This window comes from Prionailurus bengalensis, chromosome D3 (assembly GCF_016509475.1).
Source record: "Prionailurus bengalensis isolate Pbe53 chromosome D3, Fcat_Pben_1.1_paternal_pri, whole genome shotgun sequence".
Classification (NCBI taxonomy): Eukaryota; Metazoa; Chordata; class Mammalia; order Carnivora; family Felidae; genus Prionailurus; species Prionailurus bengalensis.
The window spans coordinates 82,924,949-82,948,380 of record NC_057356.1 but is presented as its reverse complement, the minus strand read 5'-3'; the positions used below and the strand labels follow the sequence as shown (position 1 = coordinate 82,948,380).

The 23,432-nt window shown below is 41.7% G+C and overlaps 1 protein-coding gene across 4 annotated transcripts in view; it reads right to left on the bottom strand.

The window, feature by feature from the left end:
• The window catches only part of CDH7 (cadherin 7), a 123,986-nt gene that overhangs the window by 77,104 nt on the left and 23,450 nt on the right, over window positions 1-23,432 (bottom strand). Inside the window, exon 1 of one of the 4 annotated variants that reach the window (XM_043559059.1) lies at window positions 2,120-2,910. The exons of the other annotated variants lie outside the window; for them this stretch is intronic. Within the exon in view, the coding sequence (XP_043414994.1) occupies window positions 2,120-2,203 (84 nt within the window). The 5' untranslated portion in view covers window positions 2,204-2,910. Of the gene's footprint in view, window positions 1-2,119; window positions 2,911-23,432 lie in introns of those variants that run through there. 4 annotated transcript variants of the gene reach the window in all.

Genomic DNA, 23,432 nt, shown 5'->3' with positions numbered 1-23,432 from the left:
ATGGATTTTCAACCAGCATGTTGAAAATATGGATTTTCAACCAGCATCCCAGATAGAAAACTTTTGGTCTAATAAATATCACCACTCACATAACAGCCTCTTTAGACCAATAATGCCATGGCTTAAAACAGTTCAGTACTTTCAATTAGTTTGTATGTATAACTTATTCTATATAAGATGATTGAATAAAATTTTCTGTCTTGATTTAATTATGCATTTTACTCAACAGGGATCTATCCCTTCTCTACCAAAGTTACAAGGGAAAAGTACACAGTATATACTTATGTCATCATCCAATACCCTGTGAGACTTCTTTTCAAGATGCAGAAATTGTCTTAGGTTTCCGGCATGCATCCCTCTGGGGCCAGAAAGATAAACTAAGAATAACAAAATGTCCTGCTTATATTTTACACGTTTACATTGGTTCGAGTCAAAAAGGCAAGGGGAACACTCAAGGTGGGGCAAGAACTGTACGTAATGGCATCCATGGAGCCTCTGGTGGTCTACTATATTTTTCCTAAAGAAATAGTCCATGTCGGCTCAGAAAAGGTAATAGTTTCAACTACCATTGTTTATTATTAAAAGGCTGGAAATATAAATCAAACAAAGAAAGTAATAGTAGAAAGAAAATACTTATGATCTCAATTAGACCTCAGAGGTTATCCGTCTAGGCATCTGTGGTGTGGCACCCCTCCCGCACCCCACTTTCACCCTATGGGCAGAAACACTTCCTCAACTGCTGGAGGTCCTGGAATCCTCGCGTCCTCAGCCCATCGCCACTTGCTTTATGAAAACTCTCTCTCTCCGGGAGAAAAATGCCCCCATCTAATGCCATAGAGCTTCCTGGGGCAGGGAGAATAGACAGGACCAGAGAATAAAGGGGTCGAGTGGACCCAGCCATGTGATCCCTCACTTCTCCCGCCCCACCTGAGGACTGTGTGCCTTCCACTTCCTAGAACATGCTCTCTCCTTGTCTCTGAACTCCCACTACCACAGGAACAACATCCCTGTAGGTGCAACTGGCCTCGCTCACCAGGAAGAGGTGGACTTCTCTCACACAATGGGAAAGAGCAAGCATCGCCTCTGGGCATCGGGTGTCTCTTGAGACTCCCTTGCCCCATTTTGATGGTAAGGGGAAGTGCAAGACCCCAGACTGGGGCAGGGGAAAAGGGTGTCAGTGTTAACCTGAAAATCAGCTGCATCAACATAGGCTGTACCTCATCCTACTAACCTTCTTATAGATTCCTCCAAGAAAAGAGATGTAACACGTTTCCCTAGGAACTGTGCTCTGAATGGATTACACGATGCAAAGGGATGTTAGTGGGGCAGGGGTGGCCTCTAAGGGATGTCACAGCAGCCTCTTGAGTCCACTCCTTTCCCGAATCAGTGAACACGGGAAGTGTCGCCGACTGACCTTTCTCAACTAGGTCTTGCCCCCAAAATCGCCACTCTTGAGACGTTTACAAAGTTGACAAGTTGCAAAATTGGCAAAAAGAGCCACCTCGTCAGAGGGAATCCTTCAGTCTTGGGGGCATCCCACATCCACACTAGTGATGGGGGGCTTTAACGTGCCTCCTTCTCTCCTACTTCAGGAACCCTGTGAAGAAACTTTCCAGCTCCACCGCTCCCTAAAGGTCAGCCAAGTTGTAGGTTGCAACTGCATTGTCCAACCCCCCCCCAAGTGTTAATTCCAAGAATGCCCTCCAATAACTACCCTTGAGGCAAATCTGGGTCTCCGAGGCCATTTCCCGTGACCTGACCTGCAGCACACCCCCAGGAGACTAACTCAGTAACTAGTGAGTGGCCGGGCTCGGCTCCCTGCAGACATCTGTCCTCATGCGTCCCACACAGTCTCCTACAATGCACAGGAGAGTGAGAAGCGCATTTCCATAACCTGTTGAGAGGTGTGCACTTGCAGATCAGAAGCAGCAGCAGCAGCTGAAGAAGCCGCGGGGCAGCCACATACATGAAAGACACAACCCTGGACAGAGCGCTCCTTGTTTCTTTCAGTCTACACCCGATATACTCTTATTTTTCCCCCCCCGGGGCTCCCAGCGGCTTTGATTTATAGAAACTTCATACTGTGCATGAACTGGTCACCAGAGAGAGGAGGACTCACTGTGTTTTTATCTGAGCAGAGGAGGAAGCAGAATGTCCTTAATTCAGTGAGCCCAGAGCTAAGTCCGCGTGTGTTTCTCCTCATACAACACGCTTGTTCTCCACACCCAGAGCGAGTGACTTCTGTTCACGTGAGCGGTATGATGCCCAGACGTACTACAGAAGAGTTCAAGCAGAATACGCGTCCACGGGCCCAGGCTTTTATTTTTATTTATTTTTTAATTATTTTTAGAAGCTCTCCAGGTCATGCTATTATACACCCAATGTAAGAATCGTTGGCCTAAAAGGAAGAAAGAAATATACAAGCTGAGGAAAATGCTCGTCCATTTTACTGATGATATCGCGTTGAAAGAGGGGAAAAAAAGAGGTTTATTAAGTAGATTTAAAAAAGAAAAAAAAAGAAAAGAAGCATGTCTGTGGAGCTTAGCCAATAATTTGCTGAAAGGGTGGCAGATTTTGAAATCATACCTCAAAAAAAAAAAAAATCCCTGGCGAAATTTCAATGAACTCAAAAGCTTCCTAAAATGAAAAAATACACTGGTTTCACATGACAGGACTCTCCCTGGGATATGTAATTGCCTCATCTAAAATAGAGCGGGTTTAAGAAATAAGAGGGCCTTTCTCCAGCTCGGGTGCCCTAAGAAGAGCCAAGCCATGTTTTTGCCTCTAAAGCAAGAGATCCCTCGGAAATAAAGGAGGAAAACAACGTTCCTTCGGAGCCCTCTTGGGCCCACCAAACCACAGTGCCGCGACACCCCGGCTCCCTTCCGCTGATCATCTCCAGGGCAGTGTTTAAGGCCCGAAGGATAAAAGTTCCCACAAGCCAATGTGACAACATTTGTAAAGCTGGAAGACGCGGAAAGAGAAAAAGGGGGGAAGAGCGCGGTGGAAGGACAGGCAGCAATAAAGCCAAGTCAATAACCAGTTGACACAAGAGCAAGACATCTTCAAGGAGCTCTTTGCGTCACAGACTCTGGAAAGGCCCCATGGGTTTTCCCAGGAGACACCGCTCGCAGCTATCTGTCTTTGTTTACAGGTTGTTCTGGTATTACCAGCAGGACTCCACCAGTCCCACACAGGCATGCATGTGCGCACGTACACACACATGCGCACACACGCGCACGCACACACACACACACAGGTGGCTGAGTCCTCCCTCCTCCCCGCTAAAGTGCAGCGAAGGAAGATGAGTAATTACCTTGCCTAAAATGAGTTTTGCAGTTCTGTTGAGCTTTGAAACCAAAGACGTTCTAATTTTCAAAATGCAGTCAGTTATCTGAGTACTTTCTTAACAGCCACATTTATGACTCTTTATCCCTTCTCCTAAAAAGGGTATTAAATTTTGGAGCTCTACTCTGCTATCCATTATTTCACAGGCCTGGGATTGAAAAGGAATGAAAGAAGCTCTTTGGCAGCACAATCACAATCGGGAAAGTGAATCAGAAGCCTATTGAAACCGATTCACGTCTGCGTGGAGCACCACGGCACAGGACGAGAATCAGGGAACCTGCGACTAGAGCCACGGGTTACTTCCCTAACATTGGACAACGCTAAACTGGTACCTTCTTGGAACTTCAGTTCATTCATCTACAAAATGGATTGAACTAGGAGGTCTTCAAAGCTCCCCTTTCGTTCCTAAAACTCTACATATCACCTCTAAGTAAACACGAGTGACCCACAGGCATCCATCCAGATTCCTAACATATGCTGTCTACTCTGGGGACCGCACAAGACATTGAGACCTAAGTTTTAGGTGTATGAGAATACCTTAGCTTAAACGAATCTACAAGATCACATGTAAGAATTGCATAGTTATGCCACCTTGGGAAAGTTGGGAGTGTTTTAGGACACGCTCAGACTACTGTATCCTCAGAAAATCCCATAGATTTATGTTGTAAGATTCTTTTCTATAATTTCAAAATGTCTCTTTTGTAATGGCTCGTGGGGAAAAAAAAGACATTAAGACATTTATTTCCGGGCACTTGGGAGAATTCATCCTATGTACGTATAACAGCTTGCAATTTGGTTAAAATAATTCAAGAGAATTAGTTTTTCATTTAAAGATCTGTGTCAACAACATGCACAAGGTATCTTTAAAGGGTATGGGAAAGCAACATGCTACCTAAACACAACCATTTGGACGAGTACATCTGTTGAAAAGGGAAGAGTCATGGTATTTATCATTTGTCTGATATGCACAAATTCAATTAGTATCACTTAAAATATATACACACTAAAAAAAACCCATTTGCTCTTTCTTTCCCTGAGATTTACAATGTTATACATTTTCCCCGTACTTCATCCTGTCATATTATAGACACATGGTCCAGATGTATTATTATATCTCAGTCTGAAAGAGTACAAAGCTGTACTGTGACGATAATGATTTCCTGGTAGAAGCCTGCTACTGAGAGACATTAATACAGAGAAACCTTCCTGGAGGGCATCTTTGTGGGTGGCTATCCCCCCGCCCTTGTTTTCTCTGCTGCTCCTATTAACTAAAACTTCCTTTGCGGTGGACCCCAAAAGGAGAGGAAGAGGGAGGAGGAGGAGGAGACCGAGGGGAAGGGGCAGCCAACTGAATCGCCCTCCTTTTATACTCCGTGTGATTGAAGTAAATAAAGAGTCCCATCATGAAACGGATGTGTGTTGTCACACCCAATATAAAACAGCGACCACTACGGCCAGCTAATTCTGGACTGTGATACTACGTGAAAGGGACCTATTTGACCACGGAGTTACGACAGAAGTTTTTTCCTGCAGGCTTCATCCAAGTCTAACTCAAAATGCTATGACTCCCGTTAAAGAACATAACTTCTCGATTCCCTCCTGTAACCTTACGTTTCTTTGCTTTGTATTTGCAGTCCTCTTGGCCGCCCTGCTCCACATATTGTTTCATAGCTCTCTTATTCAAGTAGCTGATAGTGAGAACTAATATTTATTGAGTGCAATTACGTGCCAGACACTGTGGTAAAGGGGCCTTTAATTCACTTACCAGCCGTCTGCGGTGGGCGTGATCGGCCTGGTTCTACACAGGAGGACGCTGGGATTTAACAGAATTAAATGCTTTACTCAAGCTGACACGACAATGTCCCAGATTTGATGGAGATCTTCCCAACAACAAAGTCTCTACTCTACCCGTTCTTATCTATCCTGCGCTGGCACCCACCCATCATCTCCCCCCCTAAGAGACGAATGGCCTAGAAGATCTTGGATTCTTGCCCTCCCCTAGGTGAAAACCCCGGCGATGAGTAAGTCAAAACAGGAATTTACAGCTACCCAATTTTCCAGGTTCTGTGTCTGAGGCATCCGCGTCCTCGCCCCACCCCTACTTGTCGATTTCCCATATTCCACCTCAATGGTTCGCCAATTCTGTCCGTTCGTCACTGCTTCGCCTATTACGGCCCCGAGTTGGATTGCATTAGTTCTTATACGTGACAACAACAAAGAAATTCACTTTTATGAAAAACGTGCAGACTCTCACCTGTCCTCCCCTTTGCTGCCATCTCTAGCACATAGCGTCACCTGGCTGCCACATGCACCTGACGACACCACTCTCATGGCACTGTTCTCTGGCTCGTGGTTACGGGAAGGTTCCCTACAACTTTCCACTCTGATGTCCAGCTTAGCATTCGCTTTCTCCAATGGTATGACCCCAATGACCATAATATGCATCATAATCCTTTATTTCAACACAAAAAAGAAACCTGGCTATTATAATTTTAAGATGTCATTCATTCTACCTAACACTCCAATTTCTGAGGGCAAAATGTGAAAAAAAAATGCATCTTAAAATAGGCAGAATGTGCTGCCTTTTGGTTTTTGTCTCTTACTTCCTACTTCGAACTCTCCTATATTGTCCCACATTCTCCCCCCTTCTGAAACGCAAGGGGCTTTGCAAAGCAAGAACACACTGCCTAAGGCTTTCTACGATCAAATCCATCAGATCCCAGGCCAAAATTATCCATATTTCACATTTATCTAACATGAAAATCAAGGAAAGCCAAGTAAAAGTAAAAAGAGCACACGAAGCATTGAATATGATCTGTTGCTCAAAGAAACATAATGACAAAAGCTTCAATAAATGGTAGCATTTTGTTTAGTGTTGCCACAGCATGCATTTTCTCTAGAACATCTTTTAAGATAATCTTATTTTTATTATCTTTACACAATCAAGTCTCCATTGCAATCACACCGAGTGGCAGTAAACTTCTGTGACAAGTACAGTGTGATCCGATGTTGTAAGCAATTTATAGTTACCACCATTAATGAAAACTCTAATACCTGGGGTTCCGATCTATAAACTGGACCGTGATAATACAGTTATACAGGCTTTTAATCCAGTGAAAAATGCTTTGTAATGAAATGTGTATTCACTGGCATTTATCACAACTGTATTTATGTCGAGGAAATGTCTCAAAATCTTTGTGGGAAAAAGACTGAGGCATCTACCTCTTTCTCACAAACACCCATGTGATAAAGAATAATTACTAATTCCCTTAATACAAACAAAAGAGAAGGAGAAATTACAGCTGGATGATCCATGAAGGAAGAGAGAAGGAAAAGCCACACGTATCCCTTTTGGCATTTCATTCTTGGCACTTGTACTCAACAGACACTGACCCCCTTTTGAGCCCTAGAGGCCATGTCAATTCAGTCCTCTGGAGTACAAAACCCGGAAAACCCTCCTTTTCCTTTTCTCCTCTCTTCCAAATTCTCCAAGAAGTCTTCCATATGTTTCACCACTCTTTAGAAAAGATTGGCCTCAGCAACCAAGCTGGGGCTCCACAGAACGTGGCTAGAATTTCTAAGAGCCGTTTTTTAGTGCACAGAATGTCAGCATCAGGGGCACTTCAGAAAAATATCTACCATACTCCCCTAAAAGCACTAGTCAATGTAGTTTTCAAAACTCAATATCCAAGAACCATATACACAAATTAGCATGCTAAACAGAGAAAGCCAAATGTCATTAATTAAAAGCCAGAGAGATCAATTGAAAATAAAGGCCAAACAGGAAGAGAGAGAGGAAAGAAAGAGTGGAGAATACACACAACTCTCAGGGCAGAAGGAATCCAGACGAGTCGACTTGCGTTTGTTTTCCCAATAATTCTGTCATATTCTAAAGAAATTATAAAAATTGGGGACCTGGGTGGCTTGGTCGGTTAAGCGTCCAACTTCGGCTCAGGTCATGATCTCCCGGTCCGTGAGTTCGAGCCCCGCGTCGGGCTCTGTGCTGACAGCTCAGAGCCTGGAGCCTGTTTCAGATCCTGTGTCTCCCTCTCTCTCTGCCCCTCCCCTGTTCATGCTCTGTCTCTCTCTGTCTCAAAAATGAATAAACGTTAAAAAAATTTTTTTTAAAAAATAAAAATAGTGACAGGACTCCTTGGACAGACTCCCAGAGTGAACTTTAAATTATTATTACATATTACATCATTTAGCACATCCCCTAAGAATTCTAGTGCCATGTCTGGCATCATCTAGACAGACAGTGGCTAACAGTGGAAAGGAGAGCATGGTCTGTGAGCAGAATGCCTGGGGCCAGGGCCGGACTCCATCACTTATTAGCTATGTATGTAACTTTCTTTCAGCTTTAATTTTCTCATACATAGAAGTTAACTGGCACTCATGTTTCCCCCAACTTCAAAGAGTTTTTGTAAGGCTCGAGTGAGAGAATGGGTTCAAAAATATAGCTTACAAACTACCAAATATGAAATAAATAGCAAATTTTTGTTAGGTTAGTGCTATTTAAGAACTCCACATATGAAGGACAGTCTCAGGACCAAAATACCTTATCAATTTGTATGCATATATGAATGCAAAAAGCAGATTAGATGTGCACCACAGGAATATATCCACATGCAAATTATACACATAAATATATGCACGCACATATACACGTGTGTGTGTGTGTGTGTGTATATACACACACACACACACTATATATATAGTATATTGTGTGTGTGTGTATATATATACACACACACACTATATATATACACACACACACACATACACAATATACACACACACACACATATACACTCATACATAAACTCAGAGTTTTAGGTTTCAAACGGAGATGATAAGGACTAAAGGTCTGAACAGAGAAAAAGACATTTCATTCCTAGTTCTCAGATTAGATCCTTCATGAAGCATTTTGCAAATTTATAAGATCATTGCCTGAAAATCAAGAACATTAACGAAATCTTTAAACTTTTGTTCATCGTTCTGAGAGCCCTTTTGTAAATAACTAGAATTTCTTCTGTTCAAGGTGTCTAACTGATGTACTGTATTACACACAGTGACTCCATATAGTACCTACTTCAGCATTTAGCGGAAGCGTTTTGAACTAACCAATTGCCTTTCAGAAATAGTCCGTAACAGTGGGATTTGTAGAAAACAAATCGTAGTACGATGATTTAATGTCGCGTTTGTTTTTCTTAAAGTGTTTCTGGCTACTTGGGTAAACAGAGAGGATGGAGAGCCAGTGAGTGAATGTAAAACTCAGCGTGTTGTAGAGCACTCGCCTCTACCCTTTGCTCCCCCAAGGTCCTGTTTATGATCAAGCGTAAGAGTCAGCTCTTCGTCGCTAAGACGTCAATCCTACATGCTTCACCCCCAACCAGGTGGTGCAAGAAGTTGTTTTTCTCACCAGTCTTCTACGTTTCGGGATTTGAATGTTTCATTAATGAACATCTCCATGTGGATATCCCTCAGGCAATTTCAAACTCAACAGTGTCAGACTGCAACTTAATCAGATTATTTCCTGTCTTGAGCCAGAAACAAGGGAGTCACCACTCACCGTACAACACCGTGTGGGAGGTACCTTTGCTAATGCTGCAGACACACCGGTGACTAAGACGGGCAACCTCTCTTCTCCCCTTCTGTATCCCTCCAGACCTTCCTAGCTCCGCTTTTAAGTCTCGACATCAAACCTACTCCACCTTCCAAATAACTTTTATTCATTTTCTCCTTTCCAGCCTCATTCCGACTGCCATATTTCAGTCCCTACCATCTCTTGCCTGGAGTAGTTGATCATCGCTGACTTGATGTCTTCAGTCTTCTGCCTCCCGGCTGGCCTCCTTTAATTTAAAAGTCTTTAACATTAGTAAAGTTGGCCCTTCTGAAATCCCAACTGGCTCAAAACCAACCATCTGATGTACCAAAACACACACAAGAACCAAGAGAAAACCAACAAAAAATTCCTTAACAAGGATACTGACATTTCACGGTGTGGCTCTTGATTCGTGGATGCCACTATTCTTTTGTCCTCTGTGGCCACCTGAATCACTTACAGACCCCTAAAGAAATTATACTATCTCACAGAGCCATGCCTTGCACAAACCATTCCTTTGGAACAGGAATCTCTTTTTCTCATATCCCATTTGTTTAGGGACCACTTTCTCATCCTTTAAGCCTCAGCTGAAAAATTATCCCCTCTTTAAAGATTTTGCCTGATCTCCTCAGGCTGATTTTCCTGTTCTTGCTTTTAATCTTTCATTGCACATTTATAAAATCCACTACCAGACAACGCTGAGGCTGTCTGTAAGTTGCCCCATGTCATTGTGACCCACAGAAAGGACAGGAGTCTTTCTTTGTATATTTGTATCCCCAGTATGTGGCGACAGGAGCATACAGCCCACGTACAAATGTCTGAAGGAAGAGCGAACTAACGCATAGCTTAAAATCATCATGATGACATGACTTCTTCCAGGATAACTGCAGACCATGAATTTTTTTTTTCTTTTCTTTTTGCATTTCCCTATCGCGTAAGTTTGGTTTTCAACAGGCAAACTATCTTAGGCTACAGGTAAAATCTAAAGGTGAACAGGGCGAAACTGTCGCGAGTAGATTCCTATTGAAGGCTTTGACCCTCACCACCCAGCTAACCATCTTAGACTCGCTAAGACTTGCATCTTAGTGAAAGCAGGCACAACTACGCTTCTCTTTCTTCCCATGCAGGACACCCAAAAACGGCGTTCCTTCTGCTCTTCTCTGGATTACACAGGTATCTGGCAAGTGGCATGATGTGAAAGGTCTGTCTGATCAGTGAGCTGGTAACTTCAGGAGTCTGCGAGCCACTGGGAACTCGTGCATTTGTGTTAGTTGAGCAGACGGCACATGGTCTCGAGGAGTTCTACTCTGGAGCACTTATGCATACACCCACTAACACCTGCACAACTGAACTGCACACATACTGTGACAGATAGGCTTCCTCCCGCCATTCTCCCTCAGCTCCCTCCCTTCCTCTTCCCTTCCCTCTCCTCTCCCCTCACCACCCTTCTTTAATTTCAGATATCCTGTGTGTTATATAGGATGCATGGATTCCATAAAGCACTCCAAAGCCAGCTATTTAAGTGATGCTGATCTCAAGTGGTTGCCTGTTTTTAATTGCTTGGGTCTTTAAACCTACGTAATGGTTTGAGCCAACAGTGTAGAATCTGGCACGTACTAAAGTGGCTCTAGTAACTTTCACCGTGTTCAAAGATTTCGGAGGGGAAAGAACTGTGTGCATTAGTGATACTTAATAAATGTTTATTGAAATAACCACCCATTATTCCGGATGCCTGTTGTAGCTGGGCCCCTCTACCTAACCAGCCACTGCCCAGATGATTCAACTTTAATGCACTGTCCACTTAATGAATCTGAATCAATTCCTGATTATAAGAGCTTGCTTTCAGTGTGTTCAAGAGGAGGACAGAGTTCAGTAAAAATACAGGAAAAAAACCACAAAAATCCTGGCAGCTGATATCTGCCTTTCTTCTTAATTTTAAGGCACGGTTTCAGGGTTTCTGTTTCACCAAGAGGTAGCCCGCTAAAAAGCAAATGTGATTTACTCTTCTCCATTCTTCACACTGCTTATTTTGTCTTGAATTTCACCAACTTATTCAGGAAATATATTACCCATATATCTCCTGAGTGCAGAGTTCTATTAGTCTCAGTCTACTTAGAAACTGTAGTTTCTTGGCTATATTCATCTGCGTAATAGATTTCAAAAATACTTACATCAGACCATCTGCTCAGTGCTGAGAATGCAAAAATAAAAGGCACACATTTTCCCTCAAAGAGTTCATCCAAGAGAAGAGCCAGTTCAATAACCAGGTAGTTATAGCTCTGCCTTATCATATTGTTGCCCCTGCCTTTACATATCTGGACAGTATATCCAGTCCTTCACGGCACAGAATTCAAAACTAAAGCAGCTCTAATTTTTTTCTTCCATCTACACCCTGAACACTTAGCCCAAATCTCCTGAAATTTCGACTACGAATTCCTTCAAATGTGCTACTGACCTCTGAAAACTACTCTCCCTGTTCATGCTTTTAAGAAGACTCCTATCAGGGGCGGCTGGGTGGCTTCAGCTCAGGACAGGATCTCACGGTTCATGAGTTTGAGCGCAGTGTCGGGCTCCGTACTGACAGGGCTGAGCCCTCTTGGGATTCTCTCCTCCTCTCTCTCTGCACCTCCCCGGTTAGTGCTTTGTATCGCAAATAAACAAACTTAAAAAAAAAAAAAAGAATACTCCTGTAGGGGGTGCCTGGGTGGCTCCGTAGGTTAAGCTTTCAAGTCTTGATTTCTGCTCAGATCATGATCCCAGGATCATGGGAACGGGCCCCACGTTGGACTCCATGCTGGGCACAGAGCCTGCTTGAGACTCTCTTTCTCTCTCCCTTTGACCCTCTCCCTGACTTGTGTTCTCTCTCTTTCTCTCTCAGGAGGGGTGAAGAGGGGAGGGGGAGACTGCCGGAGGGAGAGGGGGCTGGAGAAGAAGGGGGACTGGGTGGGGGGAGAGGGAAAGAAGGGGAGAAGGGAGGAGGGGGAGAGGGGAGGACAATGAGGAGACTCCTGTGGTATCTTCTAGAAGGAACGACAAACACTCTGTCAATTCTTGTTCAGTTACATTGAACTGAGACCACTCTACCAGTGGCAGGAGCACCAGCACCTGTGGCCACAGCCATAGCAGGGAAACGGCAATGCAGAATAGTTGACAACTGCCACTCCAAATCGAAGTTTCAGTAATCCTTCTTAGACCTACAGGCACCTAAACATATGTGGCACAATTAAATTCGAAACGTTAGACAAGTATTTTTGCTGGACAAGTTCGTTTGACATATTTGCATATACAGGGGCGCCCGGGTGGCTCGGGCGGCCGAGCATCCGGCTCAGGTCATGATCTCGCGCTTTGTGAGTTCGAGCCCCGCGTCGGGCTCTGAGCTGACCGCTCAGAGCCTGGAGCCTGCTTCGGATTCTGTGTCTCCCTGTCTCTCTGCCCCTCCCCTGCTCACGCTCTGTCTCTCCCTCTCTCTCAAAATAAATAAATAAACAAACATAAAAAATATTGAAAAAAATGTAAATGGCTTTACATATTTACATATGCATGCATATATATACATACGTATAAAATCTCTCTAAAAGTTAAAAATATTTTTTGATAAAATTTTTCTAAGTATTTTATGCATGGCTCTTGACCTGCACGTGTCAGAAAAATGTTGCTTATGATAATGAGCCTTAAATCGTTTTAGCAGAAACACATAAAATACGACAGTCTCGTGTCAGAAATAATAGGTTTTCATTGATGGGCCTGAAACCAAGGAAATTATCTGACCCAGAGAGTTATCAACCCTTAAAGCTATCCTTTTACAACATCATTCGGAACAAGAAACCAAGCCCTTCACGGACAGATATTAATATATCCAATTAAACATTTTCAGTAGAGATTTATGGTTTGCGATGCAAAGGTGGATTTATTCTGCAGCGAATGCACCTTAACATTCAGGGCTGTGTACCTGCACAAGGCATTCCCAAGACCCAGACATGGTGGGGACGGGGTGGGGGGGAGAGTTGGCACACAAATGGAATCACAATTTTGTAAAACATCCAAAAGCAATTTTTAGATTTTTTTTCTTAAGAAGCTTTAGGACCCACAAAACTCTGATCTTTCACACAAAACTCTGATCTTTCATGTTGTTGTTTTTTTTCAATGTTAGGTATGCTCCTGAAATGTCATAGGTCATATCAAAATGTTTGGCTTGAAAACGACTTCCTCATTAATTTCCATGACATAGTCAGGTACATTCACCGTAGAAACACAAGTCCGAATATGTTAAATGCTACATGGAAAACGTCGTCATTACCAATTCATGTTATATGTACCAATTCAGATCATATTAATGGGCGGCTTTAACTCAGATTAACAGCTCTCATTTACTTTATGCCAAGTCACATCTCTGGACCTAGAGAACCAAAGATTTCACCACGCGCCAATCAACGTAAGAGAGACTTGTACTTGCAATGAACACTACCATTATTTATAACACATTTTAAAGTGGATGTTCACAGTGTCTATGTGATTTAAAATTTCTGTCGCTCTATTTATGATCACAAATTTCATTTTGTATATTTAAAAGTTCAGTTTTGTTGTAATCTTTGTCCTGGTTCTTGTGTAGGAGATAAATCTTCTAAATCATAATACTTTACCATCCTAGCCTCTCTTTCATGCTTTTTCTTAGGCCCAATATCAGAATAAAATTAGTAAGTACACCATCCATGATGTGTATAATGAACTCTAAAACTAATGCCACCAGGAAAATTATATTAAGTTCCCTAAACACCATTAGATATTTTTTTTTATTAAATTTTGTCATTTGTTCCTCACCTCCAAGGGTTTAAATTTTCTCCTTTATATAATATCTACTACGTTGGGCACGGTGGTCTTGGAAGGCTAAGAATGAATGAATTTTCTACAAATAGGTATGTCAAGTTAGATCAAATGACCCGACTTTGCCTGAAAATTGAGGCAATGAATTTCACACTATCACTTTAACCAAACATATTTTAACTAAATTGAACTAAAGACAGTATATAATCTTCTCTACCATGCTGGCCACATATTTTAAGAAGATGATCCAGTTTTAATTCTGCTTCTATAGAGAACTATATGCATGTCCCTTTAGGCTGAGAAGTACCCAATACAATCACGCATATTTTCAAATGACGTACGACACACATGCTTGTTTTGAACGTGGCCATGGTTCTCCAATAATTCATTTCATAAACATTAGGTCAGATATAATATTTTGGAATCGGTCAAATAATAGTTTAAAAGGACTGCTTTGCAATAGGATTGTTATAATAAATTAACCAAATTCTAATTAGCCAAAATTCAATCCAAGAGCCATTAACCAAACTGCAGTTGCTGCAACCACCATGAAAGAACACAAGCTCAATTTCCTTATCATCTTTTTATTTCTCTACCTATCTACTGAATACCTTGTTCCAGAAGGGACACATGATGGCTCATAAGGATATAATGAGAAGAGCAAGGCAGCATCAGAGAACCAAATGTGCCAACGAAATGACTCAGTAATAAGGAGTTAAAAGATGCTACCAAAACTTGGTAACCACTTAAGTTCTAAGCATTCTGGCACGTCAAGGGCAATGTCTCCATAACAGACACACAGACAGGTTTCCTAGGACTTATTTTCTCATAGTATATTTGAACTGCAACTCACCAGTTACACCAGAGAACAGGAATTACATAGGGATTACACAGCCTGCCCGATAATCCGATTCCCCTTTCTTCTCTGCCATCATCTGCTACTCACTTCAACCAGCCACCTCGGCCCCTTCTATTTCCCCAAACAGATCGGGCCACTCTTGGCTAAGAGACACTATTCTTGCTATTTCTCTGTTTGGAATTTACTTTCCCTGGGTGTCCTCTGGGTTCATTTTGCATCTCCTCTTGGACTTTGTAAAAACGCCCTTTTTAGTCAAGCTCACTACCCTTTAAAAAATGGTCACCGCTTTATTGATACTCTTGATTCCCACCCCCTTATGTATTTTTCTCTACATGATATATTAGGATCGGTCACGTTATTTTTACTTGATTTTGCCTCTGTCCCCTACTAGGATGTACGCTCCATTACACTTTTGGGGTCTTTCTCCATGGGTACTTTCAGCTGATATCACTCTTGCCTAACTTATTCTGCTCAGGATTTCCACCACAAAGACCAAGGTGATAAAATATAACATCAGACATTTGTGAGCACTCTTTGCAGCGTCTAAGTCAAAGATCCTCAAGGTATTTTCTTCAGCCTACCAACTTTCTCTGGAGGGGCCATAAGGAGATGGGTCAGAATTTCAGTAGGAATTTCTGTACCATTAAATTTTCCATACAAACTTTTATGCCACTAGGGGTTAGTACTAGCCCCTACATAAATTTGGTATTTATACAGTGAAATTAGAATATGGTTATTGTTTATGGATTCTAACACACCATTCTATAAGAAATATGGTTAGGGGCACCTGGGTGGCGCAGTCGGTTAAGCGTCCGACTTCAGCCAGGTCACGATCTCGCGGTCCGGGAGTTCGAGCCCTGCGTCGGGCTCTGCGCTGATGGCTCAGAGCCTGGAGCCTGTTTCCGATTCTGTGTCTCCCTCTCTCTCTGCCCCTCCCCCGTTCATGCTCTGTCTCTCTCTGTCCCAAAAATAAATAAATGTTGAAAAAAAATTAAAAAAAAAAAGAAATATGGTTATTATGAAACAGCACATTTTTGCCAACCTCCTAGGTCAAATATTTGCACGTAATTAACTGAAAACCCTACCGTTTCCAGAAAGGATAATGTATTGTCAGTGATGTTTTGGGCTTTTCAGAATTTCCAACTGCTACTTCTTTCATAACTATTTAAATTATCTTCATCATTATCAATTTACTTTTCCTCTGGTTTGTTTACTTGCAGAAACGTGTTGCCTAATGACAGTATTAAAGTGTTCATGCATCGTGCTCAAAATAGGACTTGTGCGTATTCTCTTTGTTACAGTGGATACAGTGATTCTTCAATATCCCAGATTCTGCATTTGTGAACTTGCCTCCTCACTAAAATGTACATGTTCTTGGTCATTCGTGGACATGCGCCGAGCAGCAATAAATTGGGAGTCTCCTTGTTCATCGGTGCCCGACTACGGTTGAACAAGTTACTGCTCGGCCTTCCCGTTTCAGCTCTCATGTTGCAAACAAGTGTACGTTTTCAAATCTATATAGTACCACATTTTCATATTTTGTGCTTTTCGTTGGTGCCTTTGAGGTTTAAAATTGCCCTCCCCCGCCACCTCCACATGCTGCTAAAGTGCTGTCTAGTGTTTCCAAATGCAAGAGGGGTATGATGTGCCTCAGGGGCAAAAAATGTATGTTAAGCTTTGTTAAGGCTTGAGTTAGTGCCGTTGGACATGTGCTCAGTGCTAATGATCCACCAACTACGTATCTATCTGTCTGGGTGTCTTTGAACAGAAACTCATAAAACAAGGTTATAGGGTGATCACAAGATGAAAATGTGACCAGTTAGGTGGTTTCCCCAGGAGCAATGGCTCAGTATTTTCTAATTCAGTGTTTGTGGCAATTTTATAAAAAACTTAATTACCATAAATAGTAAGCATTAACTGCATCACCACCCATCCAATGGAAAACTGTGTTCCACTTTAGGACTTCTGTTAATGTTAAATTCCATTTCTACCTACAGATAAAAGTTAATCAGCAGGGTGGAAAGCAAGGTCCTTTGCCCTATTTAAGATAGTAACTCTTTCTCCTGAGTGTCAGACACTAAAACGTGGTAGACAGAGTGTAAGGAAACGAGGATGGACAGAGGGAAGAGAGAAGAGTGGAGATGGCGAAAGTAAAAAGAGCTTAAAAATGAGCTTGAATTCCACCTATTCTATTGTGTATTTCCTTCTTTCTGACAGCACTGCCTCCTAAAATGTGTAAAAGGTTAACTTGTAAACACAAACTTATTTTTTTCTCAAGCGAAATAGCTCTAAACTTGTACCAAGAAACCACATTCAAATAGTACTTCATAGTAAAAAATAGTTATCCTATGGACATTTGCATAGATTTACATAAAATGTATACGTACGGTCAGATTAAATTCATGCGACTTGAGAGAATTAAGTGTTATTAACCTGATTTCTTACTTAAGTCAAAGGTTCTCTTCTTAATTATTTTTTATCATCTACTGATTGTCACTGCTATAAAATTCAGCACGTCTGAGACAGAAGAAAACAAAAGATTGAACGGGGCCAATCTAAGTAAAGGGGACTAGACAGGACCATCAGATCTGAGGATTCACTGTCAACTAACTCTCTGATAAAACGGCAATGGTGTATCCATGAGACGGAATTCGAGCTTGGCAGATGTTCCTTTAAAACACTGAAAGAGGCGGTCAACGCTTCCCATTCTATCGCATCTTAAGCAGTTCTGTGCTTATACTTTATAGTTCCACTGACTTCCAACAAGTTTTGGTGAGACCATATGTGATTCAAACGTAGACCACACTAGTGCAACTGAGTCAGAGCTTGAGAGAGGAAAGTCCTCTTTTTTGCCTCTCTGCCAAAAGGTCGTGACCAGCGGGAAGCGAGTTAGGCAGTTAAGGGCACACGATTTAAGGACCAACTCAGTCTCAGTTTTAGGCAAGTATTAACCCTGCCCTTCTCTTTCCCTGAGAGCAAGAGCCATCCTAAGGATGAGGCACCAAGGGCACAACATTTAAAGTGGTGCTCACTCAGGAAGCCTGGGTAGCTCCGTTGGTTGAGTGTCCGACTTTGGCTCAGGGCATGATCTCGTGGTTCATGAGTTCGAGCCCTGCATCGGGCTCTGTGCTGACAGCTCAGAGCCTAGAGCCTGCTTTGGATTCTGTGTCTCCCTCTTTCGCTGCCCCTCCCCCGCTCCCACTCAGCGTCTCTCTCTCTCTCTCTCTCTCTCTCTCTCCCTCCCTCCCTCCCCCTCTCTCTCCCTCAAAAATAAAAACAATAAAAAAATAAAGAAGTGCTTACTCTCATTCATGCGAGTTCTGGTGGTAGAATAAAAAAAAAAAAAAAAAAGAGGGAGGTCGTATATTCCTGGCAACAAAATTAAAACAGTTTTCTCTGTGCAGGTGTATGTGAGTTCAGTGTAAGGTACTGTTGAATCAGCACAGCATCAGTTCTCAATTAAAGCAATGACAGACACTTAGGTATAGCATTTAGTTGCAGATCAGCATAAAGTAAACACAAAGGAAAAGTCACTGACTCCCTGAAAAATAAAACAGATTAAAATCACTAAAAGGCTGATGACACCTTTCAGTGAGATATAATCAAAACTAAAATAGACACAAGTAAAGGGTTTATTTCCTTTAAGCAGACACTGTTACAGATCCACCAAAATGGACACCTGACTAGTTTTGTGTGCATTTATTTTTACGGGAATGTGTCACGTTTTATGTACACTTATTGTTAACTTGAGTCACAGTTAGAGTCTGGTGGTGTGTGAGAGCAGCTTATGCCTTATTAGAATTCTCACTTCCTCCAGGCAGGGGATAAAGGAAAAAAATTACCCTAAGTCACGGGGTCAATCCGTAGTAAAGAGTTTGTGAAGTCCGGATATGTATTCTCTCCACTCAACTAGATGCTTATGTTTGGATGGATAAAACATAAACTTATCCCTCTGAATGGATGAATTTGCTCCATCCAGCCTGAGAAGTTTTTCTTTTTGCCCATAAGCTAGCTTCATTGCAAACATCAACAAGCATCCTAGGAGCTTTAGGGTGGCTTTAGCATTCATTTTATCTAGAAACCTTGTGGTTTTTCATGGTTAAACTGCATACAACTTGCCCTAAAACTCACATGGCTTTCATTTGGATACAGTGAACTGAAATCATGATTTCTGTACATGAAAAAATTCTAGCTACAGAAGCATTTCTTCACCTTTATATTGTAGGACTGAATTTAAAAACGCCCTTCTCCCTCTGTAACACATATCCTTTGGATCACTTATTTCAAAATCTCGTCTTTCACTTTTTTTTTTAATTTATAAAAAAAAAAAACAGAAAAAGAACCTATGGCCTTGTTTTTCCCGTTTTTTTTTTTCTTTAATCATATTCTAGAACACCTGCCAGCCTGAACAGATTCTTTGCAATGGCAGTTCCTAGAAGCTGGTAGTATTTCCGAATATGAACACTCTCTATCCCACCTCTTGTGCCCTGGCAAAACTATCAGAATTGCAAAATATTTGGTTTCTATTTACCCAGTGACGAGAAGGGAAAAAATACATGTTTATACAAATATTCAAATTACATCAAGACGTCCAATACCTTTTCTTCTCTCAAAATGTCAGAATTTTACTACTCCAAAAATGTTATGCAAGCAGTATTCTCAATACTTAAGCTGGAGATGTGTAAATGCTACCAGTTTTGGAACTAAAATGAATTAGTTGAACTTAGTTTTTGCATTCAGAACTCAATGGAGTACTAGATGGGCACACCCTAGCAATTGGTTCCAGCCAAACTTCAGACCAAATAAAAATGAAGTTCGAACCCAAGGCATGGTCAAAAAAATAGCTGATTGGGGAAAAAAATAGCAGATTAACAAGCAACCTCATTTACCTAATTCCATCAAACATCCCTCTTCTTCAGTAGAATTCTAACGCCACTGGAATCTCTTGCCTCCTAAACTCTCAAAGATGTCATTAACTTCATAGATTTGGAAAGAGTTTGAGAATAAAGCAATCCTGTGTGTGTGTGTCTATGTGTGTGTGTGTGTGTGTGTGTGTGTGTACACTCTAACCTTTCTGCTAATGTATGGTCTGAAAAGCTATCTTATGTAATTTTAAATCTGATTTGATCCTGAATATATAATATTTAAAACAGCAACAAAATCCTGAAAGCATTTTTACGGTACATATCAAAGTATCACTTATCAATTACCAAAAAAAAAAAAAAAAAAAGCATAGGAATTGCAAATTCCGTTTCTATCCTAATATTTTATAACTATAACTGGTAATTTTTCTTCCCATCAGAAATAGCTTTCAAGTTTCATGCTTCATATATTTCAAAGCACTTTAATACAGGTCATCTGCTGGAGGTTTGGGGTCTATTTCGTGGCCCAGAGGGATTGTCTGTCCCTCTGTGATAGATAAAAGAATAAGGAAGGTGATTTAAATGACCTTTCTGTGGGTAGCTCAGTTGTGATGTCACAGTCTTGAAATCAAGCCCCATTGGGCTCTGCACCGGGCGTGGAGTCTACTTGGGATTCTCTGTCTCTTTTTTTCAAACAAATAAAAACATATATAAAGGACTTAGCTGTGGTCACAAAGTACAATAATGTGATGAATCCTGCTTGGGTTTCTCCTTGTTTTCTCCTTAGACTATAGTTTGTTTAAAATACATATTCCTTAAAAAGAAAACACCAAACTGAGAAAGTAGAGATTGAGAGTGGAGTGAAAATATTTTCACTATTATTAACAATAACAGATAACCCTTAATGTTTCCCGTGTTTCAAACATGAAGCACTTATATTTACCTTATTTAGTTCTAACAACTGTATTACAGGAGGCCTATTACTAACCCATTTGCAGAGATGAAGCAGACACAAACGGATTAATTTCCCAGTAAATGATGCTGCTGAGATTCACACTCAGATCTTCCTGAGTTATGAGCCTGAAGTAGGATTTAACAATGAGGCTAAACTTCCTCTCTACGCCCTAGCTTAATTTATCGACTCATTACCACTCATTTTAGGTAGTCTACCCAAAGAAGACCACATAATGTGTAAAGAGCTGCATAGTGTCCAGTTCCCTTTGAGAAAACAAAACGAAAAGCAAACAAACAAACAACAATTTCTTTCCTACTCTTATAAAGCCCTTGCTTGTGGAGTCTAAACCCAGTTTCCTTTTATCCTCTACATATTTATCAGAAAACCAACTGGGGGTGCCTGGGTGGCTCAGTCGGTTGAATGACCTACTTTGGCTCAGGTCATGATCTCACGGCTCGGGAGTTCGAGCCCCGCGTCGGGCTCTGTGCCCACAGCTCAGAGCCTGGAGCCCGCTTTGGAATCTGTGTCTCCCTCTCTCTCTGCCCCTCCCCCACTCATGCTCTGTCTCTGTCTCAGAAATAAATATTAAAAAAAGATTTAAAAGGGGCGCCTGGGTGGCTCAGTCGGTTGGGCGGCCGACTTCGGCTCAGGTCATGATCTCGCGGTCCGTGAGTTCGAGCCCCACGTCGCGCTCTGTGCTGACAGCTCAGAGCCTGGAGCCTGTTTCAGATTCTGTGTCTCCCTCTCTCTGACCCTCCCCTGTTCATGCTCTCTCTCTGTCTCAAAAATAAATAAACGTTAAAAAAAAAATAAAAATAAAAGATTAAAAAAAAAACAAACCAACTGAACTATTCCTTCTATCTTTTGCACTTAACCTCCAGACAGCTCCAAAATAATCTATCTCCTTCCCCTCACCTCTATTCTCTTTATGTATTTCTTGTTCCGGTTTCACGGCAGATTTTAAAGCAGGGCCAAGCCATCATAGGAATTATAGAGGTGTAACTCATAAGACCAAAGGAAAATGCAGAGACACCCGAAAGGAAGCGTATGAGAAAGCCCACATCGGCAGCCTGGGAGGAAGTTTTCAGAGTATGCTCTGGAAGAAGAGAAACTAGGCTCATTTAACACTTTTCTGAGGAAAACACAATTTGGAGAGATCAACTTTGGCATTCCTAGTTAACATTCAATTTTATTAGAGCTTCCTTTTGTATATTCACTATTTTATGATCATATACATTGAGTTTTAAACCCTGATTTTTCTGCATTGTTTTCTCTAAGAGACGATAATAATAATACTAGCAATAAGAATAATAAGTAATGCTGGGCGCCTGGGTGGCTCAGCCGGTTAATCTTCCGACTTTGGCTCAGGTCATGATCTTGTCTTATGTGAGGTCGAGCCCCATGTCAGGCTCTGCTCACAGGCTTTGGATTCTGGGTCTCCCTCTCTCTCTCTCTCTCTCTCTCTCTGCCCCTCCTCTGCTCATGCGCTCTCTCTTAAAAATAAACATTAAAAAATTAAAAAAGAAAAGTAATACAATCATGGCCTGTGTTGATGACGGAATTCATACCAACGGGAATAAAAATCTGAATTTTTCTTGTTTTGAACCTAATGGATCGGTTATGAATTATTGACGTTTAAGCCTGGTTGTCAAATTTTGAGACACTGAGAAACAAGCACAGCTAAGTCTGAGGAAAATTCCGGAAATAATGTCATAAAAGGAATGCTTGAGATAACGTTACTTAATCTTTTCAAGCATTATTTCAAATGGGAGGTGGGCTGGGAAATACCTGCCTTCAAACATTTCAATAGCCAGATGTTATTCAGGTTCCTAAAAGTAAGTGTCGTCCGTATTATTGGTCCTAAAACTCTCCTCAACACAACCCTGGTGCCTCACGATTCCAGAAGCTTCCAGCACATTTAATAGCTGCCAGTCGCTTTTGGAGTGGACAAGACCCCTTTCTTCATGAAGCTCAGTCACTTCTGTAAATATATTCGCTCACTTTTTTTTTAATTTTTTTTTCAACGTTTATTTATTTTTGGGACAGAGAGAGACAGAGCATGAACGGTGGAGGGGCAGAGAGAGAGGGAGACACAGAATCTGAAACAGGCTCCAGGCTCTGAGCCATCAGCCCAGAGCCCAACGCGGGGCTCAAACTCACAGACCGCGAGATCGTGACCTGGCTGAAGTCGGACGCTTAACTGCGCCACCCAGGCGCCCCATATATTCGCTCACTTTTATACTTTATTTTATGCTTTCATATTAACACTTTTTATGGTTTCAAAAGCCTTGTGAGATGAATATTTTGTTCCTATTTTAGAAGTGAATGAATCAAAAAAATAAGCTATTTGCTCAAAGTCACCAGTCTCCAGGGGTGGGAGTCAGGACTCAAACCCAGTGCACACGACTGAAATGTGTGTTTCCACCACCATTCGTGCCCCAACTAAAAGAGGCCTGAAGCTACCTGATCTCCCTGATCGGCCATCAGAGAAACTGTATAAGAAATTTCTGAATTGGGGCACCTGGGTGGCTCCCTTAAGCGTCCAACTTTGGCTCTGGTCATGACCTCGTGTTTCGTTGAGTTCAAGCCCCACGTCGGGCTCTCTGTTGTCAGCGCGGAGTCTGCTTGGGATCCTGTCTCCCTCTGCCACTCCCCCAGTGTTCTCTCCCTCTCTCCCAAAAATAAACAAACACTAAAAATAAATTCTAAATTCAGAGATTATAGTAAACGAGCCTGAAAGCCCCCAGGCAGCTCTAATATGAAAAACAAGTAAGAATAAGGGTCTTATTTTCTTTTTGCTGAAAATATCTTATGTTTACATAATATTTGGATTTCCACATTAAAGATACACGTGATGTGTGTAAAAAATGCGATAATGCATATTTCATAGCCAAAATTACACACAAGATTTTTTTTTTTTTGCTAAATTCCAAGAGAGGTCATGGCTTGGAAAAACAGTAAAGAAGCTATTGCATAACTGGT